General features: G+C 40.5%; 1 protein-coding gene across 5 annotated transcripts in view; it reads left to right on the top strand.

The window, feature by feature from the left end:
- KBTBD12 (kelch repeat and BTB domain containing 12) overlaps positions 1 to 20,813 on the top strand; it is a 174,455-nt gene that overhangs the window by 64,388 nt on the left and 89,254 nt on the right. For all 5 annotated transcript variants that reach the window (XM_053912571.2, XM_045187927.3, XM_045187926.3 and 2 more), the window contains one exon: positions 20,546 to 20,728. In XM_053912571.2, the coding sequence (XP_053768546.1) occupies positions 20,546 to 20,727 (182 nt within the window). In that variant the 3' untranslated portion in view covers position 20,728. The remainder of the gene's footprint in view (positions 1 to 20,545; positions 20,729 to 20,813) is intronic.

Here is a 20,813-nt window from a genome sequence, read left to right as displayed (position 1 = left end):
GATAACCAGTGCTTTGAACTGTGTGTCCGATAGGTTGGCTATCTCTTCGTCGCTTAGTTGTATTTTTTCTGGAGCTTTGAAGTGTTCTGTCATATGGGCCATTTTTTGTTTGTTTGTTTGTTTGTCTTGGCGCGTCTGTTACTTTAAGGGGCGGAGCCTTAGGTGTTCACCGGGGTGGGGTAATGCTGGTTGCAGGGCTGTCACACTGTACTTGGGGGAGGGGCCGAGTGGGAGCAATGGCGCCCGCCTCACTTTCCTCCGGATTTCAATCTTTCACTCCGATACCCACAATCAAACTGGGCCACTCTGGTGCTGGTTCCCGAGTAAGTGGGCCTGTGCACACTCTGTGCCCCTGTGGGTCTCTCCAACCACCTCTCTTGTGAGGCTGGGAGTCTCTCCTGCTGCTTCCCCAACCCCCAGGGGCGCTTTCAATCAGAGGTTTGAGGCTTTATTTCCCCGAGCTGGAGCCCTGGGTTGTGCGGTCTGTTTCACTGCCCGCCGTTCCTCCGGTTTATCTGTGGGCGAATGTGGTGCCACGGGGTGCTACCCGCCACTCTGCCTGCCCTGTTCTCCGCCACTCTGAGTCCGGCCCTCTGGGTTTATCTGTGCAAATGTGGGGCTGCAGGGTCTGCTAGTGCTCAGACTGCCTGCGCCATTTGTCCCACACTCCGCCAGTCTCAGTCCCGCCACAGCCACGCGAGTCCTCTCCACCCCGGTGCCCATCTCCGCCCCTCCTACCAGTCTGGATGAATGTTTATTTTCTATTTCCTTGGTGTCGGTCCCCGTTGCTGTTCGATTCTCTGTCAGTTCTGGTTGTGCGAGGAGGCGCAGTGTGTCTACCTACGCTGCCATCTTGGTTCCTCTCACATATGTTCTTTTGGATTGGTGTTTCACGGTTCTTAGGATAGAACATAGCAGTGGAATTACTGGGTCAAAGGGCAGTTCCATTTTTAGTTTTCTGAGGAAATTCCATATTGTTTTCCACAGTGACCTCACCAGTCTGCATTCCCACCAACAGTGCACTAGGGTTCCCTTTTCTCCACATCCTCTCCAACATTTGTTTGTGGATTTGTTTATGCTGGCCACTCTGACTGGTGTGAGATGGTACCTCATTGTGGTTTTAATTTGCATCTCTCTGATGGCTAGTGAGGCTGAGCATCTTTTCATATGTCTCTGGGCCCTCTGTATGTCTTCCTTGGAGAAGTGTCTGTTCAAGTACTTTGCCCATTTTTTAATTGGGTTGTTTGTGTTCCTGGAGTGGAGTTGTGTGAGTTCTTTATATATTTTAGAGATCAAACCCTTGTCTGAGGTACCATTGGCAAATATGTTTTCCCATATAGTTGGTTCTCTTTTTATCTTAATGTTGTTTTATTTAGCTCTGCAGAAGCTTTTTATTTTGGTGAGGTCACATTTGTTTATTGTTTCCTTTATGTTCCTTGTTTTAAGTGACATATCAGTGAATATATTGCTGCGTGGAATGTCTGAGATTTCCCTGTCTATGTTTTTCCTCTAGGACTTTTATGGTGTCATGAATTATATTCAGGTCTTTTATCCACCTTGAATTTATTTTTGTGTATGGTATAAGTGGGTGATTGAGTTTCATTTTTTTGCACATAGCTGTCCTGATCTCCCAACACCATTTCTTGAAGAGACTACTTTTATTCCATTTTATGCTCCTACCTCCTTTATCAAATACTAATTGACCATAGGGACTTGGGTTTATTTCTGGGCTTTCTGTTCTGTTCCATTGGTCTATGTGCCTGTTTTTATGCCAGTACCAGGCTGTTTTGTTTACAGTGAGCATGTAAAACAGTTTGATGTCAGGTACTGTGATCCCTCCTGCTTTGTTCTTCTTTCTCAAAATTTCTGCAGCTATTCACTGTCATTTATGGTTCCATATAAATTTTTGAAGTGTTTACTCTATGTCTGTGAAATATTCCATTGGTAATTTAATAGCTGTTGCATTGAATCTATAAATTGCTTTAGGTAGTATGGACATTTTGATGTTAAGTCTTCTCATCCATGAACACAATATATGTTTCCATTTGTTTGTGTCTTCCTCAATTTCTTTTTACATTATTTATTTATTTATTTTAAATTTTTATTGTTATTCATTTTCTTTCTTCAGTATTGTGTAGTTTTCTGAGTGCAGGTCTTTTACCTCCTTGGTTGGGTTTATTCCTAAGTATTTTATTTTTCTTTTTGCTATAGGAAATGGGATTTTTCCCCTGATTTTGGTTTCCAATATTTCATTGTTGTATACAGAAGTGCCTTTGATTTATGAATATTCATTTTGTATCCCACTGTTTTGCCCAATTCATTTATTACATCAAGTTGTTTTTTGGTGTAGTCTGTAGGATTTTCTATGTATACTATTATATCATCTGCAAACAATGACAGTTTTGTTTCCTCCTTTCCAATTTCAATGCCTTTGTTTCTTTTTCTTGTTTGATTGCTGTGGCTAGGACTTCCTATACTACGTTGAATAGAAGTGGTGAAAGTGGACAACCTTGTCTTGTTCCTGATCTTAGTGGGAAAGCTCTAAGTTTTTGTCCATTGAGTATGATGTTGGCTGTAGGTCTGTCATATATGGCCTTTATTATGTTGAGGAATGCTCTCTCTATTCCCACTTTGCTGAGTGTTTTTATCATAAATGGGTGCTATACTTTTCCGCATCTATTGATATGATCATGTGATATTTGTCTTTGCTTTTTTTTTTCTGTGATGTACTACATTTATTGATTCGTGAATACTGTAACTTCCTTGTATCATTGAGATGAATACCACTTGATCATGGTGTATGATCATTTTAATGTATTGCTGTAGGTGGTTTGCCAATATTTTGTTGAGGACTTTAGCATCTATTTTCATGTGCAATATTGGTCTGTAGTTTTCTTTGTTGTGTCTTTATCTGGTTTGAGGATTAGGATAATGCTGGCTTCATAAAGAGTTTGAGAGTCTTCCATCTTCTAGAATTTTTTAGAATAATCTGTGAAGGATAGGGGTTACCTCTTCCTTAAATGCTTTGTAAAATTCTCCTGTGAAACTGTCTGGTCCAGGGCTTTTGTGTGTTTTGAGTTTTTCAATTACTGCTTCAATTTTGTCAGCTGTTATTGGTGTGTTCTGGGTTTCTGCTACTTCTCCATTAAGTTTTGGAAGATAATTTTTTCTAGAAATTTGTCCATTTCATCTAGGTTTCCAAATTTCTTAGCATATAGTCGTTCATAGTAATTTCTTACAGTCCTTTATATTTCTATGTTATCAGTTTTAATCTCTCCTCTTTCATTTCTACTGTGTTTATTTGGGTCCTCTCTCTTTTTTTCTTGATGAGTCTGCTTAAAGGCTTGTCAGTTTTGTTTATCATTTCAAAGAAACAGCTCCTGGATTTATTGATCCTTGGAATTGTGTTTCTAGTCTCTATGTCATTTAATTCTGCTCTGATCTTGGTTATTTCCTTCCTTCTACTTGCTCTGGGATGTCTTTTTTGTTTCTCCAGTTCTTGTAGGTGTAGGGTTAGGTTGTTTATTTGAAATGTTTGGATCTTTTTTAGGTAGGCCTGCATCGCTATAAACTTCCCTCGTAGGACTTGCTTTGCTGTGTCCCATGAGCTTTGGATTGTTGTGAGTTCATTTTCATTTTTTCCAGAAACTTTTTGATTTCTTCCTTGATATCATTCTTGACCCATCATTGTGTAATAGCATGCTATTCAATCTCCATGAGTTTGGGTGTTCTTGAGTTTTTTCCTTGAGGCTGGTTTCTAGTTTCAGTCCCTTGTGTTCAGAGAAAATGCTTGCTATTCAATTTTCTTGAATTTGTTGAGGATTGTTTTGGGTCCTACCTTGTGGTCTATCTTTGAAAAATGTTCCATCCGCATTTGAAAGGGATGTGTATTTTGCTTCCTTGGGATGAAATGTTATACACACACACACACACACATATCTGTGTGTATATATATATATATCTGTATGTGTATATATGTGTGTGTATACATATATATATCCATGTGTGTCTGTCTGTATATATATGTGTGTGTGTGTGTGTGTGTGTATCCGTGTGTGTGTGTGTATATATATATATATATATATATAAAAAATTGTATGTATTTTAAAACTGTATGTAACCATATATATATAAGGTTATATGTATAAGAATATATATATTCTTCCCTTGAGTATTATTAAGTGTCCTTTTGGGTCCCTTTTTATGGGCTTTGCTTTGAAGTCTATTTTGTCTGATATGACTATTGCTACCCTGGCTTTTCTTTGCTGTCCATTTGCTTGGAGTACTTTTTTCCAACCTTTAACTTTCAGTCTGTGTAGGTCTTTTGTTCTGAGGTGGGTCTTTTTTTTTAATTTTTTTTTATTGATTATGCTATTACAGTTGTCCCATTTCCCCCCCCCACTCCACTCCATCCCACATTCCCCCTATAGTTCATGTCCATGGGTCATACTTATAAGTTCTTTGGCTTCTACATTTCCTACACTATTTTTACCCTCCCCCTGTCTATTTTCCACCTATCATCCTTGCTACTTATTCTCTGTACCTTTCCCCCCCTCTCCCCCTCCCACTCCCTTATTGACAACCCTCATGTTCTAGATGTTTGCCTAGTTTGCTCTTGTTTTTGTTTTAGGTATGGTCGTTAATAACTGTGAGTTTGCTGTCATTTTTACTGTTCCTATTTTTGATCTTCTTTTTCTTAAGTAACTCCCTTTAACATTTCATATAATAAGGGCTTGGTGATGATGAGCTTCTTTAACTTGACCTTATCTGAGAAGCACTTTATCTTCCCTTCCATTCTACATGATAGCTCTGCTGGATACAGTAATCTTGGATGTAGGTCCTTGCGTTTAATCTTGGGTAATGTAATTATGATGTGCCTTGGTGTGTTCCTCCTTGGGTCCAGCTTCTTTGGGACTCTCTGAGCTTCCTGGACTTCCCAGAAGTCTATTTGCTTTGCCAGATGAGGGAAGTTCTCCATTATTTGTTCAAATAAGTTTTCAATTTTTTGTTCTTCCTCTTCTCCTTCTGGCACCCCTATAATTTGGATGTTGGAACGTTTCAAGGTGTCCTGGAGGTTCCTAAGCCTCTCCTCATTTTTCCAAGTTCTTGTTTCTTCATTCTTTTCTGGTTGGATGTTTGTTTCTTCCTTCTGGTCCATACCATTGATTTGAGTCCCGGTTTCCTTCTCATCACTATTGGTTCCCTGTACATTTTCCTTTGTTTCTCTTAGCATAGGCTTCATTTTTTCATCTGTTTTTCGAACAGATTCAACCAAGTCTGTGACCATATTGATAACCAGTGCTTTGAACTGTGCATCTGATAGGTTGGCTATCTCTTCGTCACTTAGTTGTATTTTGTCTGGAGCTTTGAAGTGTTCTGTCATTTGGGCCATTTTTTGTTTGTTTGTTTGTCTTGGCGCATCTGTTACTTTAAGGGGCGGAGCCTTAGGTGTTCACTGGGGCAGGGTAATGCTGGTCGCTGCGCTGTGATGCTGTACATGGGGGAGGGGCCAAGTGGGAGCAATGGCGCCCGCTGAGGTGGGTCTTTTGTAGGCAGCATATGTGTGGGTCATGATTTCTTATCCATTCAGCTAATATATGTCTTTTGATTGAAGCATTTAATCCATTTACATTTAAGGTTATCATTGATAGATATTTATTCATTGCCATTTTACTTCCTTTGTAGTTGTGTTCCTCTCTCTCGCTCTCTTTTTCTTGCTTTTCTTAATGTAGTCCCTTTATTATATCTTCCAGTGCTAGTTTGGTGGAGGTGTATTCTTCTAGACTTGTCTGTGGAACTCCTTATTTCACCTAGCATTTTAATTGTGCACCTTGATGGATAGAGTAGTCTTGGTTGTAGGCCTTTGCCTTTCATTAATTGGAACATTTCTTGCTATTCCCTTCTGGCTTGGGGTGTTTCCATTAAAAAGTCAGCTGCTAACCTTATCGGGCTCCCTTTTATGTCACTTCCTGTTTCTCTGTTGCTGCCTTTAAGATTCTTCTTTGTCTTGGAATTTTGCCATTTTAATTATGATGTATCTTGAAGTGGGCCTCTTTGGGTTCCTCTTGATGGGACCTTCTGTGCTTCCTGGATTTGTGTGAATTTTTCTCCCATCAAATTAGGGAAATTTTCCATCATTACTTTTTCAAACAGGTTTTCTGTCCCTTGCTCTTCTTCTTCTCCTTCTGGTGTCCCTCTTATATGGATATTATTATGTTTCATGTTGTTCTGTAGTTTCCTTAACACCTCTTTGTTCTTTCTGAGTCATTTTTCCTTTTCTTGCTCTTTCTGTGTTTTTTTTTCTACCTTGTCCTCCATTTCGCTGATCAGATCCTCTGCTTCATCTAGCCTGCTTTTGATTCTTTCTACTGTGCTCTTCAATTCAGAAATTTATTCATTTCCTCTTGACCCTTGATGATAGTTTTTATTTCCTTTTTCATGTTGATATAGTTTGCAGAGAGTTCATCATAGCTTCCCTATAGTTTTTACTAATTTTCAGTGAGCTCATTGAACTTTCTTATAACCATTGCTTTGAACTCAATATCTGATTGTTGACTTGCCTCTATTTCATTTAGCATTCTTTCTGAGATTTCCCCCTTTCCTTCCATCTGGGGTTTGTTTCTTTGTCTTCCAAATATCTGTGAGACACTTCTTGTTAGGCTCTGCTTCTTAAATTGATATGTTCTGACTCCCTGCGTTTGTGGCGTGAAATTCTATGGTAGGAGAACTGTGAGATTCAGTGGTACAGTGTCCTTGATCTTCTGAACTTGCTGCTCTTGGGATGCCATTTCTATTGGCTCTCTGGATGTGTTTTGGTTTTGATTGTTGTTGAGTCATTCTTTGATGGGTCCTTCCCTCCAGATGGTTTACTGAAGGTCACTCTGCCCACCACATCTTGTATGCTGTTGCGCAGCTGCTGCCGGAAGAAAACTACAAAATCCAGGCAACAAACCCACATACACAAAAATATTTCCCACCGCAACCTCAGTATCAACAGCAAATGAACCAGTATTAATAAGGGTATAAAGAGACTAAGACTTTTATAAGAAAGGAGAGAAATAAACTATAATATAAATTCTAGTGACTTAATATGCACAAACTTACTGGACAAGAAATGAATGTTAAAAAGCTATACAGGAGAGAAAATATCACTAATTATGGAGAAGACTACAGTGGATTTCATCTCGGTAGCCTCTAGTATTTACCACTGTTTTTTTCTTTCTTGGTCTGCCTCTGGTGGAGTCAGATGTTGACCCCATATGACCTTAAGCAACCTGCTTTGAGACTATCAGAGCTTTGCTGTCTACAGTTGTCTCCTTCAGTTGTTAATTAGTCACTGTGCACTCAGTAGTCTGTCAGGCTTAAGCCCCATAGGGCAGGGCTGAAATCTTCCTGGCTTTGGGGCTATTGTTTCCCCTCAGGCTGCTACTACTTGGAGAGGAGTGGTCTGCCTGAGCAGATTGGCTCCTGCAGTATGGGAGATGACTCAGTGCTGGGGTTCCAGCAGCCACCCTCTCAGTTCTCACCCCCAAGCCTCCGTCTCCAGACTTTCCTCATGTGTTTCTAATCCACTCTGCCCCGCCTTTGCCAGGGATTTATGTCTGTGGCTGTTTTCTTTAGTTATTAATCTAGTCTCTATGTGTTCAGCAGTCAGGCTTAAGCACCACAGAGCCAGGGCAGAGTCTTTCTTGGGGGCAGGGCTGTTGTTTCCCCTCAGGCTGCTGCTGCTTAGAGGGAAGTGGTCTGCCTGTGCATGATGACTGCCACCATTTGGGGGATGACTCAGCACTGGGTTCCCTGTGGCTACCGTCTCTGCACTCTCCCCAAAGTTTTCATCCCACTGTCTCCTCAGGTGTCTCCAGCCCATTCTGTTCCTGCCTTTGCTGGAACCCCAGGTAAGTGATAGCAAATGAAAATTGGTGTGTTGGCCCTTTAAATAACTCTTTGCATCTCCAGCCATCCATTTCTGGCAGAGAGTAACCGTGCTGCTTTTCACCGCTGGTTGTTATCTGTGTACTTTTGGGGCTCTGGTGTTATAGGCTGGGTATCCCAGCTTAGGATTTAGGCCCCATTCTTCTCAGGGAAGTCTAACCTACCACTTAATTATTTCTCCAGTGCTGCCACCTGTGGGTGCCCATCCAGCCCTCTCAAATCTCCACTCCTTACCAGCCAGATTGTGCTAAAGCTGGTTCTTCTGTCTGTCTGAGGTTATGAGGCTTCTCTCACTATTGTTCAGTTGTTTGTTCTGGATGATTTTTCCACAGGTTAGTTGTAATTCCAGATTGGTCCCAGGAGGAGGTTAGTGTGGCTTCCACTCACTCCTCCTCCAGCTTGCTGCTTCCAAATCCACCACTCCTTATTGGAGAAAATGTAACTATTAATTTTGGCAATGCCTTGAAAGCAATATCATGAGTAAATCTTGTTCTTGTCCTGCAGACTTGCAGCAATGAAGTAGTTGCAATCATATCTCCTTTCTAACAAATCCTAAAGGGCAGCCATCTTGCTTCCTTCTCCTTCTCCTGTTCTTTTATCTGTGACATGTTTCTCCTCATTTTGGCTGCCTCTCTGTGTTTGTTTCTATGCATTAGGTAGATCTTCTATGACTCCCAATCTTGTCAGGGTGGGCTTATGTAGTTAAGTGTTTTTAGGGGCCCAGAGCAAACCTTTCATGATAACCTGAGCTGAGTACTCCACCAGTGTCCTTGTGTTGGTTGTAGGTACCCTTCTGTTGCTGGTTGTGTTTACCCTCCTGTTGTAGTTGAGCACTGATCACTCTTGGCATATCAGTGTGTAAGGTTGACACTCAGGCTGACTAAGTGTACGAACTGGTAGAAATAGAAGAATATCCAAAAGCCTTGGGTTTTATCTCTATCTTTATTGGTCAATAGAACTTGCTCCCAGAAAACCCTCTTATTCCTTCTCCACTACTACCACTTGAAATAAATTACCTGAAAGAATTTCTAAAATAATACCTAATGCATATATTTATTACCAAACTTAGTTTCCACATATCTAATCATAGTGTCATTGTAATCTATACTATGGATTTATAATTTTTATTGTAACAGTTTCATTTTATGCACAAATCTAATATGCAACTGTATCCATAGTTTGATAGGTGCATCAGTAAATAGGGCAGAATGCAGTTATATTCAAAATGTTTAATTCTAACCTCACTAATAGAAGCACTAGGCTAATACATAATCAATGTGTAACATGCCTTAAGAACACTTAAAACTTTGGAAGTCTGCCAGATTAAAATAAAGCTAATGATACTGCAGCAGAGTAAAGCCTTTTATAAAGTTACCTTCATTTTTAAGCCACATAAAGCACAAAGAATAAAGTTTTTTCATTGCAGAATAAAAGAGACTTAGGAAATATGTGAACCAAATGCAAAGAATGAGCCTTATTTGACTCTTGATTCAAATAAATTTTCTGTAGAAAGATATTTTTCAGATAATCTGGGAAATATGAATATAGACTGGAGTGTTAGATGATAATGAGAAATTGCTCATTTTGTTAGGTTATGATAATATTGGCATTGTAGTTTTACAATGAAAGAAAAGAAAAAATATTCTTAACAATTAGACATTATTTAGAAGCATTTGTGAATGAAAATGATATGATATCTGAAATCTACTTTACTCCAGCAAATATTTTTTTAAGTGAATGGAGTAGGAGTTACCTCAAAAAATTAAAATGGATCTGTCCTATCAACCAGCAATCCCACTTCTGGGAATGTATCCAAAGGAACCCAAAACACTAATTTGAACAAAAAGAAGCACCCCTATGTTCACTGTAGCATTATTTACAATCGCCAACATATGGAAGCAGCCTAAGTGTCCATCAATAGATGAATGGCTAAAAATACTATGGGACATTTACACAATGGAATAGTTCTCAGCCACAAAAAAAGAAAATTTTACCCTTTGCAACAGTATGGGTGGACCTGGAGAACATTATGCTAAGTTAAATAAGGCAGTCAGAGAAAGACAAATACCATATTATTTTACTCATATGTGGAATATAATCAACAAACTGAACTAATAAGCAAAACAGAAACAGACTCATAGATAGAGAGAAGATGACAGCTAGTGGGGGAGTGGAGGTTAGGGGTAGAGGGATCAAGCAAAAAGGAAAAAGGACTCATGGACATGGACAACAGTGTGATGATTGCTGGGGGGAGGTTGGTATAAGGAGCTAAATGGTAATGGAAAAAATACAATGATGATTAAATCAAAAAATAAAATAAAATAAAGTGAACAGGGTAGGAGGTCCAAGAATAGATTTTCCAACATTGGCAAATGTTGAAAATTATTAAACCTAGATAATGAGTACATGGGGATATATACAAGGTCCAGCAGAAGTAACGCATGCTTGAGTGTGATATGTAGGGTATTAATATGGATGTAATAATTTATTTGAACAATTCACCTAAAACGACATATGGTATGCTTGAGTATGATATTGTTGTTACAGAATTACATGCTTATGATTTGTAATAAAAGAATTTCTAACAGAAAATGGTGTTTTCCCTATTGTCAGCAATGGATAGATCTTCCTAACAAAATTTCAACAAGGATATTGTGGCACTGAATAATGAACTAGATCAAATGGACTTAAATGCTATACATAGAAACTCTCATCCCAAAGAAGCAAAATACACATTCTTTTCAAATGCACATGGAACATTTTCAAAGATAGACCACATGATAGGACACAAAACAAGCCTCAACAAATTCAAGAGACTTGAAATCATATAAAGCATTTTCTTGGATCACAATGGCTTGAAACTAGAAACCAACTTCAATGAAAAAATTCAAAAACATTCAAATTCATGGAGACTGAATACTATGCTATTAAACAATGATAGGTTAGTAATGAGATCAAGGAAGAAATAAAAAAAGTTTCTGGAAACAAATGAAAATGAACACAAAAGAGCCCAAAACCAATGAGACACAGCGAAGGCAGTCTCAAGAAGCGGTGATTTCATACCAACAAAGGCCTACATAAAAAAAAGATAGAAATATTTCAAACACACAACCTAACCCTACAAAACCTATGGGAAAAACAACAAATAAAACCCACCAACAGTAGAAGGAAGGAAGTAATCAGGATCAGAGCAGAACTGAGTGACATAAGGACTAAAAGAACTATTCAAAGGATCAATGGATCCAGGATCTGATTCTTTGAAAAGATAAAAAAAAAACCTGAAAAACATTTAATGAGACTCATCAAGAGGAAAAGACAGAGACCCAAATCAATAAAATCAGGAAAAATTTACAACTGAACCAAAGAAATACAAAGGATTGTAAGAAATGACTACGGACGAGAAACAAGCTGGTGGCGTAGGTAGACACACTGCACCTCCTTGCACAACCAGAACTGACAGAAAATCGAATGGCAAGGAAGTACAACACCAAGGAAATAAAAAATAAACATTCATCCAGACCAGTAGGAGGGGCGGAGACGGGCACCGGGGCGGAGAGGACTCGCGTTGCTGTGGCAGGACTGAGACTGGCAGAGTGTGGGACCAACAGGGCAGGGGGTCGGACCACTAGCAGACCCTGCAGGCCCCACGTTCGCACAGATAAACAGAGAGGGCCAGAATCAGAGTGGTGGAGAAAGGGGCAGGCAGAGTGGCGGGTAGCACCCTGTGGCACCACATTAGCCCACAGATAAACCGGATGAATGGTGGGGGGCGAAGCAGACCACGCAACACAGGGCTGCAGCTCGGGGAAATAAAGCCTCAAACCTCTGATTGAAAATGCCGGTGAGGGTTGGGGCAGCAGCAGGAGAGACTCCCAGCCTCAAGGGAGAGGTCGTTGGAGAGACCCACAGGGGCCTAAAGCATGCACAAGCCCACCCACTCGGGAACCAGCACCAGAGGGGCCCAGTTTGATTGTGGGTAGCAGAGTGAAAGATTGAAATCCGGGGGAGAGTGAAGCAGTTGCCATTGCTCCCTCTCCGCCCCTCCCCCACATACAGCGTCACAAAGCAGAGACCAGCTACCCTGCCCCAGTGAACACCTAAGGCTCCGCCCCTTAAAGTAACAGATGCGTCAAGACAAAAAAAAAAAGGCCCAAATGACAGAACACTTCAAAGCTCCAGAAATAATTCAACAAAGCAGCGAACAGATAGCCAACCTATCAGATGCACAGTTCAAAACACTGGTTATCAAGATGCTCACAGAATTGGTTGACTCTGTTCGAAAACCAGATGAAAAAATGAAGCCTATGCTAAGACAAACAAAGAAAAATGTACAGGGAACCAATAGTGATGCGAAGGAAACTGGGACTCAAATCAACGGTGTGGGCCAGAAGGAAGAAAGAAACGTCCAACCAGAAAAGAATGAAGAAACAAGAATTTGGAAAAATGAGGACAGGCTTAGGAACCTCCAGGACAGCTTGAAACGTTCAACATCCAAATTATAGGGGTGCCAGAAGGAGAAGAGGAAGAGAAAAAAATCGAAAACTTATTTGAACAAATAATGAAGGAGAACTTCCCCAGTCTGGCAAAGGAAATAGACTTCCAGGAAGTCCAGGAAGCTCAGAGAGTCCCACAGAAGCTGGACCCAAGGAGGAATACACCAAGGCACATCATAATTACATTACCCAAGATTGAACTCAAGGATCTACATTCAAGATTACTGTATCCAGCAAAGCTATCATTTAGAATGGAAGGGAAGATAAAGTGCTTCTCAGATAAGGTCAAGTTAAAGAAGTTCATCATCACCAAGCCCTTATTATGTGAAATGTTACAGGGAGTTACCTAAGAAAAAGAAGATCAAAAATAGGAACAGTAAAAATGACAGCAAACTCACAGTTATTAACGACCACACCTAAAACAAAAATAAGAGCAAACTAGGCAAACAACTAAAACAGGAACAGAACCACAGAGATGGAGATCACATGGAGGGTTGTCAATAGGGGTGTGGGAGGGGGAGAGGGGGGGAAAGGTACAGAGAATAAGTAGCATAGATGATAGGTGGAAAATAGACAGGGGGAGGGTAAGAATAGTGTAGGAAATGTAGAAGCCAAAGAACTTATAAGTATGACCCATGGACATGACCTATAGGGGGGAATGTGGGAGGGAGGCGGTGGACAGGATGGAGTAGAGTGGGGGAGGGAATGGGACAACTGTAATAGCATAATCAATAAATATATTAAAAAAAGAAAGTACTTTTATACATCAACAATGAAGTATCAGAATAAGAAATCAGGGGAAAAATCCCATTTGATATAGCAACAAGAAAAATAAAGTACTTAGGAATAAATCTAACCAAGGAGGAAAAGACCTGTACTCAGAAAACTATAAAATGCTGAGGGAAGAAATTAAGGAAAACACAAATAAATGGAAGCATATACTGTATTAATAGATTGGAACAATTAACCTTATTAAAATGTCCACATTACCCAAAGCCATTTATAAATTCAACACAATATCTTTTAAAGTACCAATGATATATTTCACAGACATAGAGCAAACACTTCAAAAATTTATATGGAACCATAAACAACCCCAAATAGCCTCAGCAATTTGGAAAAAGTAGTACAAAGCAGGAGGGATCACAATACCTGATTCATATGGCATTGTCACTTTGTTACAAGGCCACTGTAATCAAAACAGTCTGGTACTGGCATAAGAATAGACACATAGACCAATGGAATAGAATAGAGAGCCCAGAAATAAATTCATGTCAATGTGGTCAGTTAATATTTGACAAAGGGGGCAGGAGTATAAAATGGAGTAAAAATATTCCCTTCAACAAATGGTCTTGGAAGATCAGGACAGCTACATGAAAAAAAATGAAACTCAACCACCAACTTACACCATACATAGAAATAAACTCAGGATGGATGAAAGGCAAATATAAGTCATGACACCATGAAAGCCTTAGAGGAGAACACAGGCAGGAAAATTTCAGATATTCCTTGCAGCAATACTTTCACCAATATGTCCCCTAGAGCAAGGGACATAAAGGAAAGAATACTCAAATGGGATTTCATCAAAATAAAAAGCTTCTGTAGGGCTAAAGAAAACTTCAGCAAAATGAAAAGAAACCGAACCTTATGGTAAAATATATTTGTTGATGATACCTCAGACAAAGGTTTGGTCTCCAAAATATATAAGGAACTCACATGACTCCACTGCAGAAGACAACCCAATTGAAAAATGTGCAAAGGATCTGAGCAGACACTTCTTCAAGGAGGACATACAGAGGGCTCAGACACATATGAAATGATGCTCAACATCACTAGCCATCAGAGAGATGCAAATTAAAACCACAGTGAGATACCACCTCACACGAGTCAGAGTGGCCATCATAAACAAATCAACAAACAATAAGTGCTGGTGAGGTTGTGGAGAAAAGGGAACCCTAGTACATTGTTGGTGAGAGTGAAGACTGATGCAAGTGCTGTGGGAAACTGTATGGAATTTCTTCAAAAAACTAGAAATAGAGTTGCCTTTTGGTCCAGCAATTCCACTGCAGGGATTATATCCCCATAAATTTTTCATCATTTCATTTTGTATAGCCTTCACTTCTTCTTTTATTTTGCAGCCATACTGAATCATTTCTCTAAGCACCTTGATCACCAGGGCCTTGAACTCTGCATCTGATAGGTTGGCTATCTCTATGTCACTTAGCTCTTTTTCTGGAGTTTTGCTCTGTCCCTTCAGGCCTTTGTCCCTTTGGGCCTTATCTCCCTGTCTCTTCATTCTGACAGCCTTCCTGTGTTTCTGTGTATTAGGTAGAGCTGCTTTTTTAAGTGTATTTTATTGATTATGCTATTACAGTTGTCCCAATTTTCTTCTCTCCTTTATCCACCTCTGCCCTGCACCTGCCCATCCTCCTGCACCCTCCCCTTAGTTCATGTCCATGGGTCATACATATAAAGTCTTTGGCTTCTCCATTTCCTATGCTATTCTTAACCTCCCCCTGTCTATTTTGTACCTACCATTTATGCTTATTCCCTATACCTTTTTCCCATTCTCCTCTTTCCCTTTCCATGCTGATAACACTCCAAGTGAGCTCCACTTGTGTGATTGTTCCTGTTCTAGTTGTTTGCTTAGTTTGTTTTTGTTTTTGCTTTTGTTTTCAGTTTCATTGTTGATAGTTATGAGTTTGTTGTCATTTTACTGTTCATATTTTTGATTTTCTTTTCCTTAGATAAGTCCCTTTAACATTTCATATAATAAGGGCTTGGTGATGATGAACTTCTTTAGATTTACCTTATCTGGAAAGCTGTTTATCTGCTCTTCCATTCCAAATGATAGCTTTGCTGGATAGAGTACTCTTTAATGTAGGTCCTTGCTTTTCATGACTTCGAAAACTTTCCAACCACTTCTTGCTTGAAGGTTTCTTTTGAGAAATCAGCTGATAGTCTTATAGGCACTCCTCTGTAAGTAACTGTCTCCTTTTCTTTTGCTGCTTTTAAGATTCTCTCCTTATATTTAAACTTGGGTAACTTATCATGTGTGTTGGTGTGTTTATTCTTGGATTTAATTTCTTTGGGACTCTCTGAGCTTCCTAGACTTCTTGGAACTCTACTTCCTTCACCAAATTGGGGAAGTTCTCAGTCATTATTTGTTCAAATAAGTTTTCAATTTCTTGCTCTTCCTCTTCTCTTTCTGGCACCCCTATGATTTGGATGTTTGAATGTCCCAGAGGTTCCTCAGCCTCTCTTCATTTTTTTGAATTCTTGTTTCTTCATTCTGTTCCTGTTGGATGTTTATGTCTTCCTTTGTACCAAATCATTGGTTTGAGTCCCTGTTTCCTTGCCTTCATTGTTGGTTCCCTGTATATTTTCCTCTATTCCACTTTGTATAGCCTTCATTTCCTCCTTCATTTTGTGACTGAATCAATCAATCCTGTGAGCATCCTGATTACCAGTGTTTTGAACTCTTCATCTGATAGGTTGGCTATGTCTTTGCTTAGTTCTTCTTCTGGAGTTTTGATCTTTTTTTTCATTTGGGCCATATTTCTTTATCTTTTCACATGTTATGTTATAAAGGGCAGTAACTTAGGTATTTGCCAGGGTGGGCAACTCTCTTTGCTGTGTTGTGGTGCTGCCTGTGGGGGAAGGGTCAGAGAGGGAACAATGCTGCTTGCTCAGTTCTCACCCCACATTTCATCACTTCCCTCACTTCCCACAAGTGGATTGTGCCCTTTCAGGTTCTGATTCCCTGGTGGGTGGGTTTGTATATGTTCTAGAACCTCGTGGGCCTCTCCAAGAGACTCTCCTGTGAGACTGAGAGTTTCTCCTGCCAACACAATCCCCAGAGATTTTTACAGCCAGAGGTTTTGGAGCTTTATTCTCCCATCAATGAAACCCTGGGTGTGTGGTGAGGCCTGGGGCTGGTATCACTCTCCCCAGTTGTCCCTGCCAGTTTTTATCCACCACACATTAATGTGGAACCACCCATTCTGCAGGCTTCCACCACTGCCACCTGCCACTGCCTCACTACATCACACCACATCCTCTCTGCCCCTCCTATCCATCTGGATTAATGTTTCTTCTTTAAATCCTTGGTTGTTGGACTTCTATACAGTTCGATTTTCTGGCAGTGCTGGTTATTTTTAGACTGGTTGTTATACTTCTTATGGTAGAAGTATGTTATACTTATTATAACTATGTTCTTTTTTGTCTCTCCTCTTCTTAAAGAAGTCCCTTTACATTTTTTTGATACTAGTTAGGTAGTAATGAATTCCTTGTGCTTTTTCTTTCCAGGAAGTTTTTTATTTGTCCTTCAATTTTAAATGATAGATTTGCCTGGTAGAATAGTTTTTGTTGTAGGTCCTTGCTTTTCATCACTTTGAATATTTTCTGCCAGTCCTTCTGGCTTAAAATGTTTCTGTTGAGATATCAGCTGACAGTCTTACAGGAGTTCACTTGTAGGTAACTAACTGTCTTTCTCTTGCTGCTTTTAAGATACTTTTATTGTCTTTAACTTTTGCCATTAATTATGATGTGTCTTGGTGTTAGCCTCTTTGGGTTGTCTTGTTTGAGATTCTCTGTACTTCCTGGTCGTTTCCCTTCACCAAATAAGGAAAGTTTTCCATCATTAATTTTTCAAATAAGTTTTCACAGCTTTGCTCGTTCTCTCTTCTCCTCTGGTACCCCTGTGATGCAGATGTTGTTATTCTTCATGTTGTCCCAGGGGTCTCTTAAACTATCCTCATTTTATATACATGCTCTGATTGCATGTTTTCTGCTACCTTGTCTCTAAATGGCTGATTTGGTCCTCTGCTTTTATTTAATCTCCTGTTGATTCCATTAGTGTATTCGTTATTTCAAATATTGCATTCTTCATTTCTGACTGGGTCTTTTTATGGCTTCTATGTCCTTTTTTTATGTTTGCTGTCTCTTTGTTGAAGTTTTCACTAAGTTTCTTGAGTATACCTATAACCATTGTATTGAGGATCTGGATCTGGTATATTGCTTGCATCATTTCATTTAGTTTATTTTCTGGGGATTTCTCCTGTTTTTTATGTGAAATGTGTTTCTTTGTCTCACCCTTTTGGCTGCCTCTCTGTATTTGTTTCTGTGTACTAGGAAGATTTGTTGTCTCCCAGTCTTGGTGGGTTGGCCTTATGTAGTAGATGTCTTGTGGGGCTCTGTAGTTCATTCTCCCTTATCACTGGAGCTAGGTGCTCCAGGAATGTCCCTTGTGTGGCTTATGTGAGACCTCCTGTTGTACTTAAGTCTTGATTGCTGCTGGGCCATTTGTGGTTGAGGCTAATCCTATAGCTATTTGACTATATGGATGCCCTTGACCGCAGTGTATGAGCTGCTGTGCCAGGGCTGACCTCATGAAACAGAATTCACCTCAGCAGTATCTGGTGTCTACCGAGATCTCCCTTTGGTGATGCTGCTTGTGGAGCTACTTGAGGCATGCTCTGGTGTAGTCTGAGGCCTGCCACCAGGTGTATTGGTTCTGGGGCCTCTTGGGAGCATCTCTGGTACAGGCTAATGGCAGGTACTGCCTTAATGGGTTCTGAAATACCTGTTTGGAAATACAAAGCAATCCACAGTTTGTAGCTGCCTCTACTGGGCCTGGGTGTGCATGGGGGAGGCCAAGCTGTGCACTAAGGCTGGCTTCCATAGTGAGCCAGGGTAAGGTCAACTAAAGGCCCAAGATATCCCAAATCTTTCAGCTACCTGTTATGCTCAATCACTAAAAGAGCCTCTGGAGGTACACAAATTGCATGAGATTGGTCCTCAGTTAGTCACCAGGTAGTGGCAAGTGGTGTTCATCAGACTGATATGGATTCAAACTATGTGACAGTGCTGGGTCTGAGCACTCAGCAAAAGTTCCAGGGTACACCAATGCTAGGCACCACCTGCCAGGTGCCTGGTAACCTTTGTAGTGGGGTAGGGTCTTAAGGAGTCATCAGGATGAGACCAGCAGAGTTCATCAGGTTCTAACAGACCAAGATTTGGCCGTGTGAAAGGAGGGCTCTGCGCAAGAACTGTGGTACCAGTTGGGCATGTGAGGAAAAAACGGTCCCCTCCCTAAAGCCATACAACTCAGTCTCTCCCCAGTTCTCTTTGGACATCCTGAATAACCTTTCTAGAAAGTCTGTACTGTAGGTCTTGGCTGGCCACAGCCAGCTGTCAGTGTCGGGAGGGTGGGGCTAGTATATTTCCTTAGCTTGATGCTTATAGATGGGAGTGCACTACCCAGGAAATGTGGTACCTGTTGGCAGTGTGGGAGAGGGAATTAGCACAGGAGCCCTGGTGGCTGCCCCTTCAGCTCTCTTTCCAGAGCCACAATACACCCAGTCTCTCTTCACATAATTCCAGTCCAGTCTGAGCCACACTCCCTCAATTAGAACCTAGGGTAAGTGGCTGTGAACGAGACTTTGTGTGCTGGCCATTTAAGAGGGTACCTGGTTTTCCACTAGACTCCAGTATCTCTCTGGTGGACAGAATCCCTGCTGATTTTCACAGCCAAATGTTACATTCACTCCTCTTCCTAGCTCTAGTGTTCCTGACTTGAGAGCCTGGTATAGGTTGAGAAGGGACCTTTGCAGCTGAGATATCTCTCTGGATTTTCAACCACCACACTTGTTTGTGGGGCCAGCCCTTTTTGTTTCTCCACTCTTCCTATCAGTCTTGATGTAGCTTCTTCTATAAATCCTTGGTTATGAGACTTATAGTCAGCTAGTCTTCTTTAATTGGTTATTCATGTTGATAGTCCAATAATTTAGTTATAATTCCAGTTTGGTACTTGGAGGAGGTGAGTGTAACTTCCACCTGCTCTGCCACCATCTTGGATCCCTGATAAGTTTATAAATGATAAAATGTATATTTACCTAATAGCAGACTCAAAGTTGTACACTAAAACTTGACAGAAGTAAAATGAGAAAAAGATAAATCCATAATCTCAGTGGGATGTTTTAACACAGCTCTGTCAGTAACTAACTGACAAAACTAGCCCATAGAAATGAGTGAATATGTAGAAGAGTTGAATAACATGACCTAATCAACATTTATGGAATACTGCACCTAACAATTACAAAATATATATCCTTTACAAGCACACATAAGCCATTTTTTAATATTGACTTTTATATGCCAGTACTAGGCAATTTTACATACATTATCTCCCCTAATCATAACACAATTGTGAAATAGACAGCTGGCCTAGAAATCTTTCATTTGCTCCTTCAGACTCACCCTGTCCCTTCTCTCATGCTCTGTGTCCTACGAAGCTAACTTGGATGGGTTGCTTTCACAGCTCCTTTCCTCTCTGGCTTCTGATTAGGTTCAGCCAACTGATGGCAAGAGCATAAATTGTTGACTGAAAGGAGGGTAGAGTTAGTTTATTTATTCTCCCTGCCCTCTCCTTGTAGGGTTGCTGAGGGTGGCTTCATCCATCCTCCCCTACCTAAGTCTGCTTCTACCAGGCAGCACTCACCAGACAGCTGCCCTCTGTAAGTTCCAGTACCCACTCTTCCCCTGCTGTTTTTCAGGTGCTAAAGGCCCTTGCTATTATTAGTCCTGGGGTGCTGTGCCATCCCTTGTGGGTCTTTCCAAACCCTGCCCACACTTTTCCAACAGTCCCTTTGTAAACTCTTCAAATCATCCAATTAGAGTGTCCCATGTTTCCTGCAAAGCCCCTGGCTGTGTATTAGCATCTCTGTCTGCATTTAAGAAAACATAAGCTCAGGGATATCAGCAATTCTCACAGGTCACATGACTCTGGCTATGATTTCTTTCACCAGTGTAAAAATTGGAGTTTCATCTCTTCCCACGTTATTAATAAATCATTAACAACACTGGAACATCCTTTCAACTTTAGACAATAGTATGCCCTGTAAATAGGTATGTCTTGAATAAATTTTGAATGTGAGTTGTAACATGGCCTTTCTTAGTTTCCTAAATGTCAGGAATACTGTGTCTTCCATTTAAAGTAACTTGATTTGGTTTTTTGTTAGTTTTTGGTCTTTTAGAGAAAGTTATTCAATACAGTGATTATGACCTCTGAGTTTAATACCCCTGTGATATTTTTGTATTCCTACTTTGCTGTTTTCCAGATCGCCATGAGGTTATCTCCAAAAAAATATTGGAGTTGGACCCATGGGAAAATCAGTGGAATGTTATAGCTATTGATGTCCTCATGCATGACAGCTATGATGTCTGCTTGGTTGCCAGGATGAATCCTCGAGACCTCATCCCCCCACCTTCAGATTTGGTGGAAGAAGGCAAGGAGCACTGAGGTCAGTATTGCTATAGAACCTCCCGTTGTGTCTGCAAAGGAGGCATTAGGAATGGAGAGAGATCTTGGGCATCCATACATGTGCT

The sequence above is a fragment of the Desmodus rotundus genome, chromosome 10 (assembly GCF_022682495.2).
Source record: "Desmodus rotundus isolate HL8 chromosome 10, HLdesRot8A.1, whole genome shotgun sequence".
Taxonomy (NCBI): Eukaryota; Metazoa; Chordata; class Mammalia; order Chiroptera; family Phyllostomidae; genus Desmodus; species Desmodus rotundus.
Note: the sequence above shows the minus strand (reverse complement) of the source record. Positions and strands in the feature narration are given on the sequence as shown.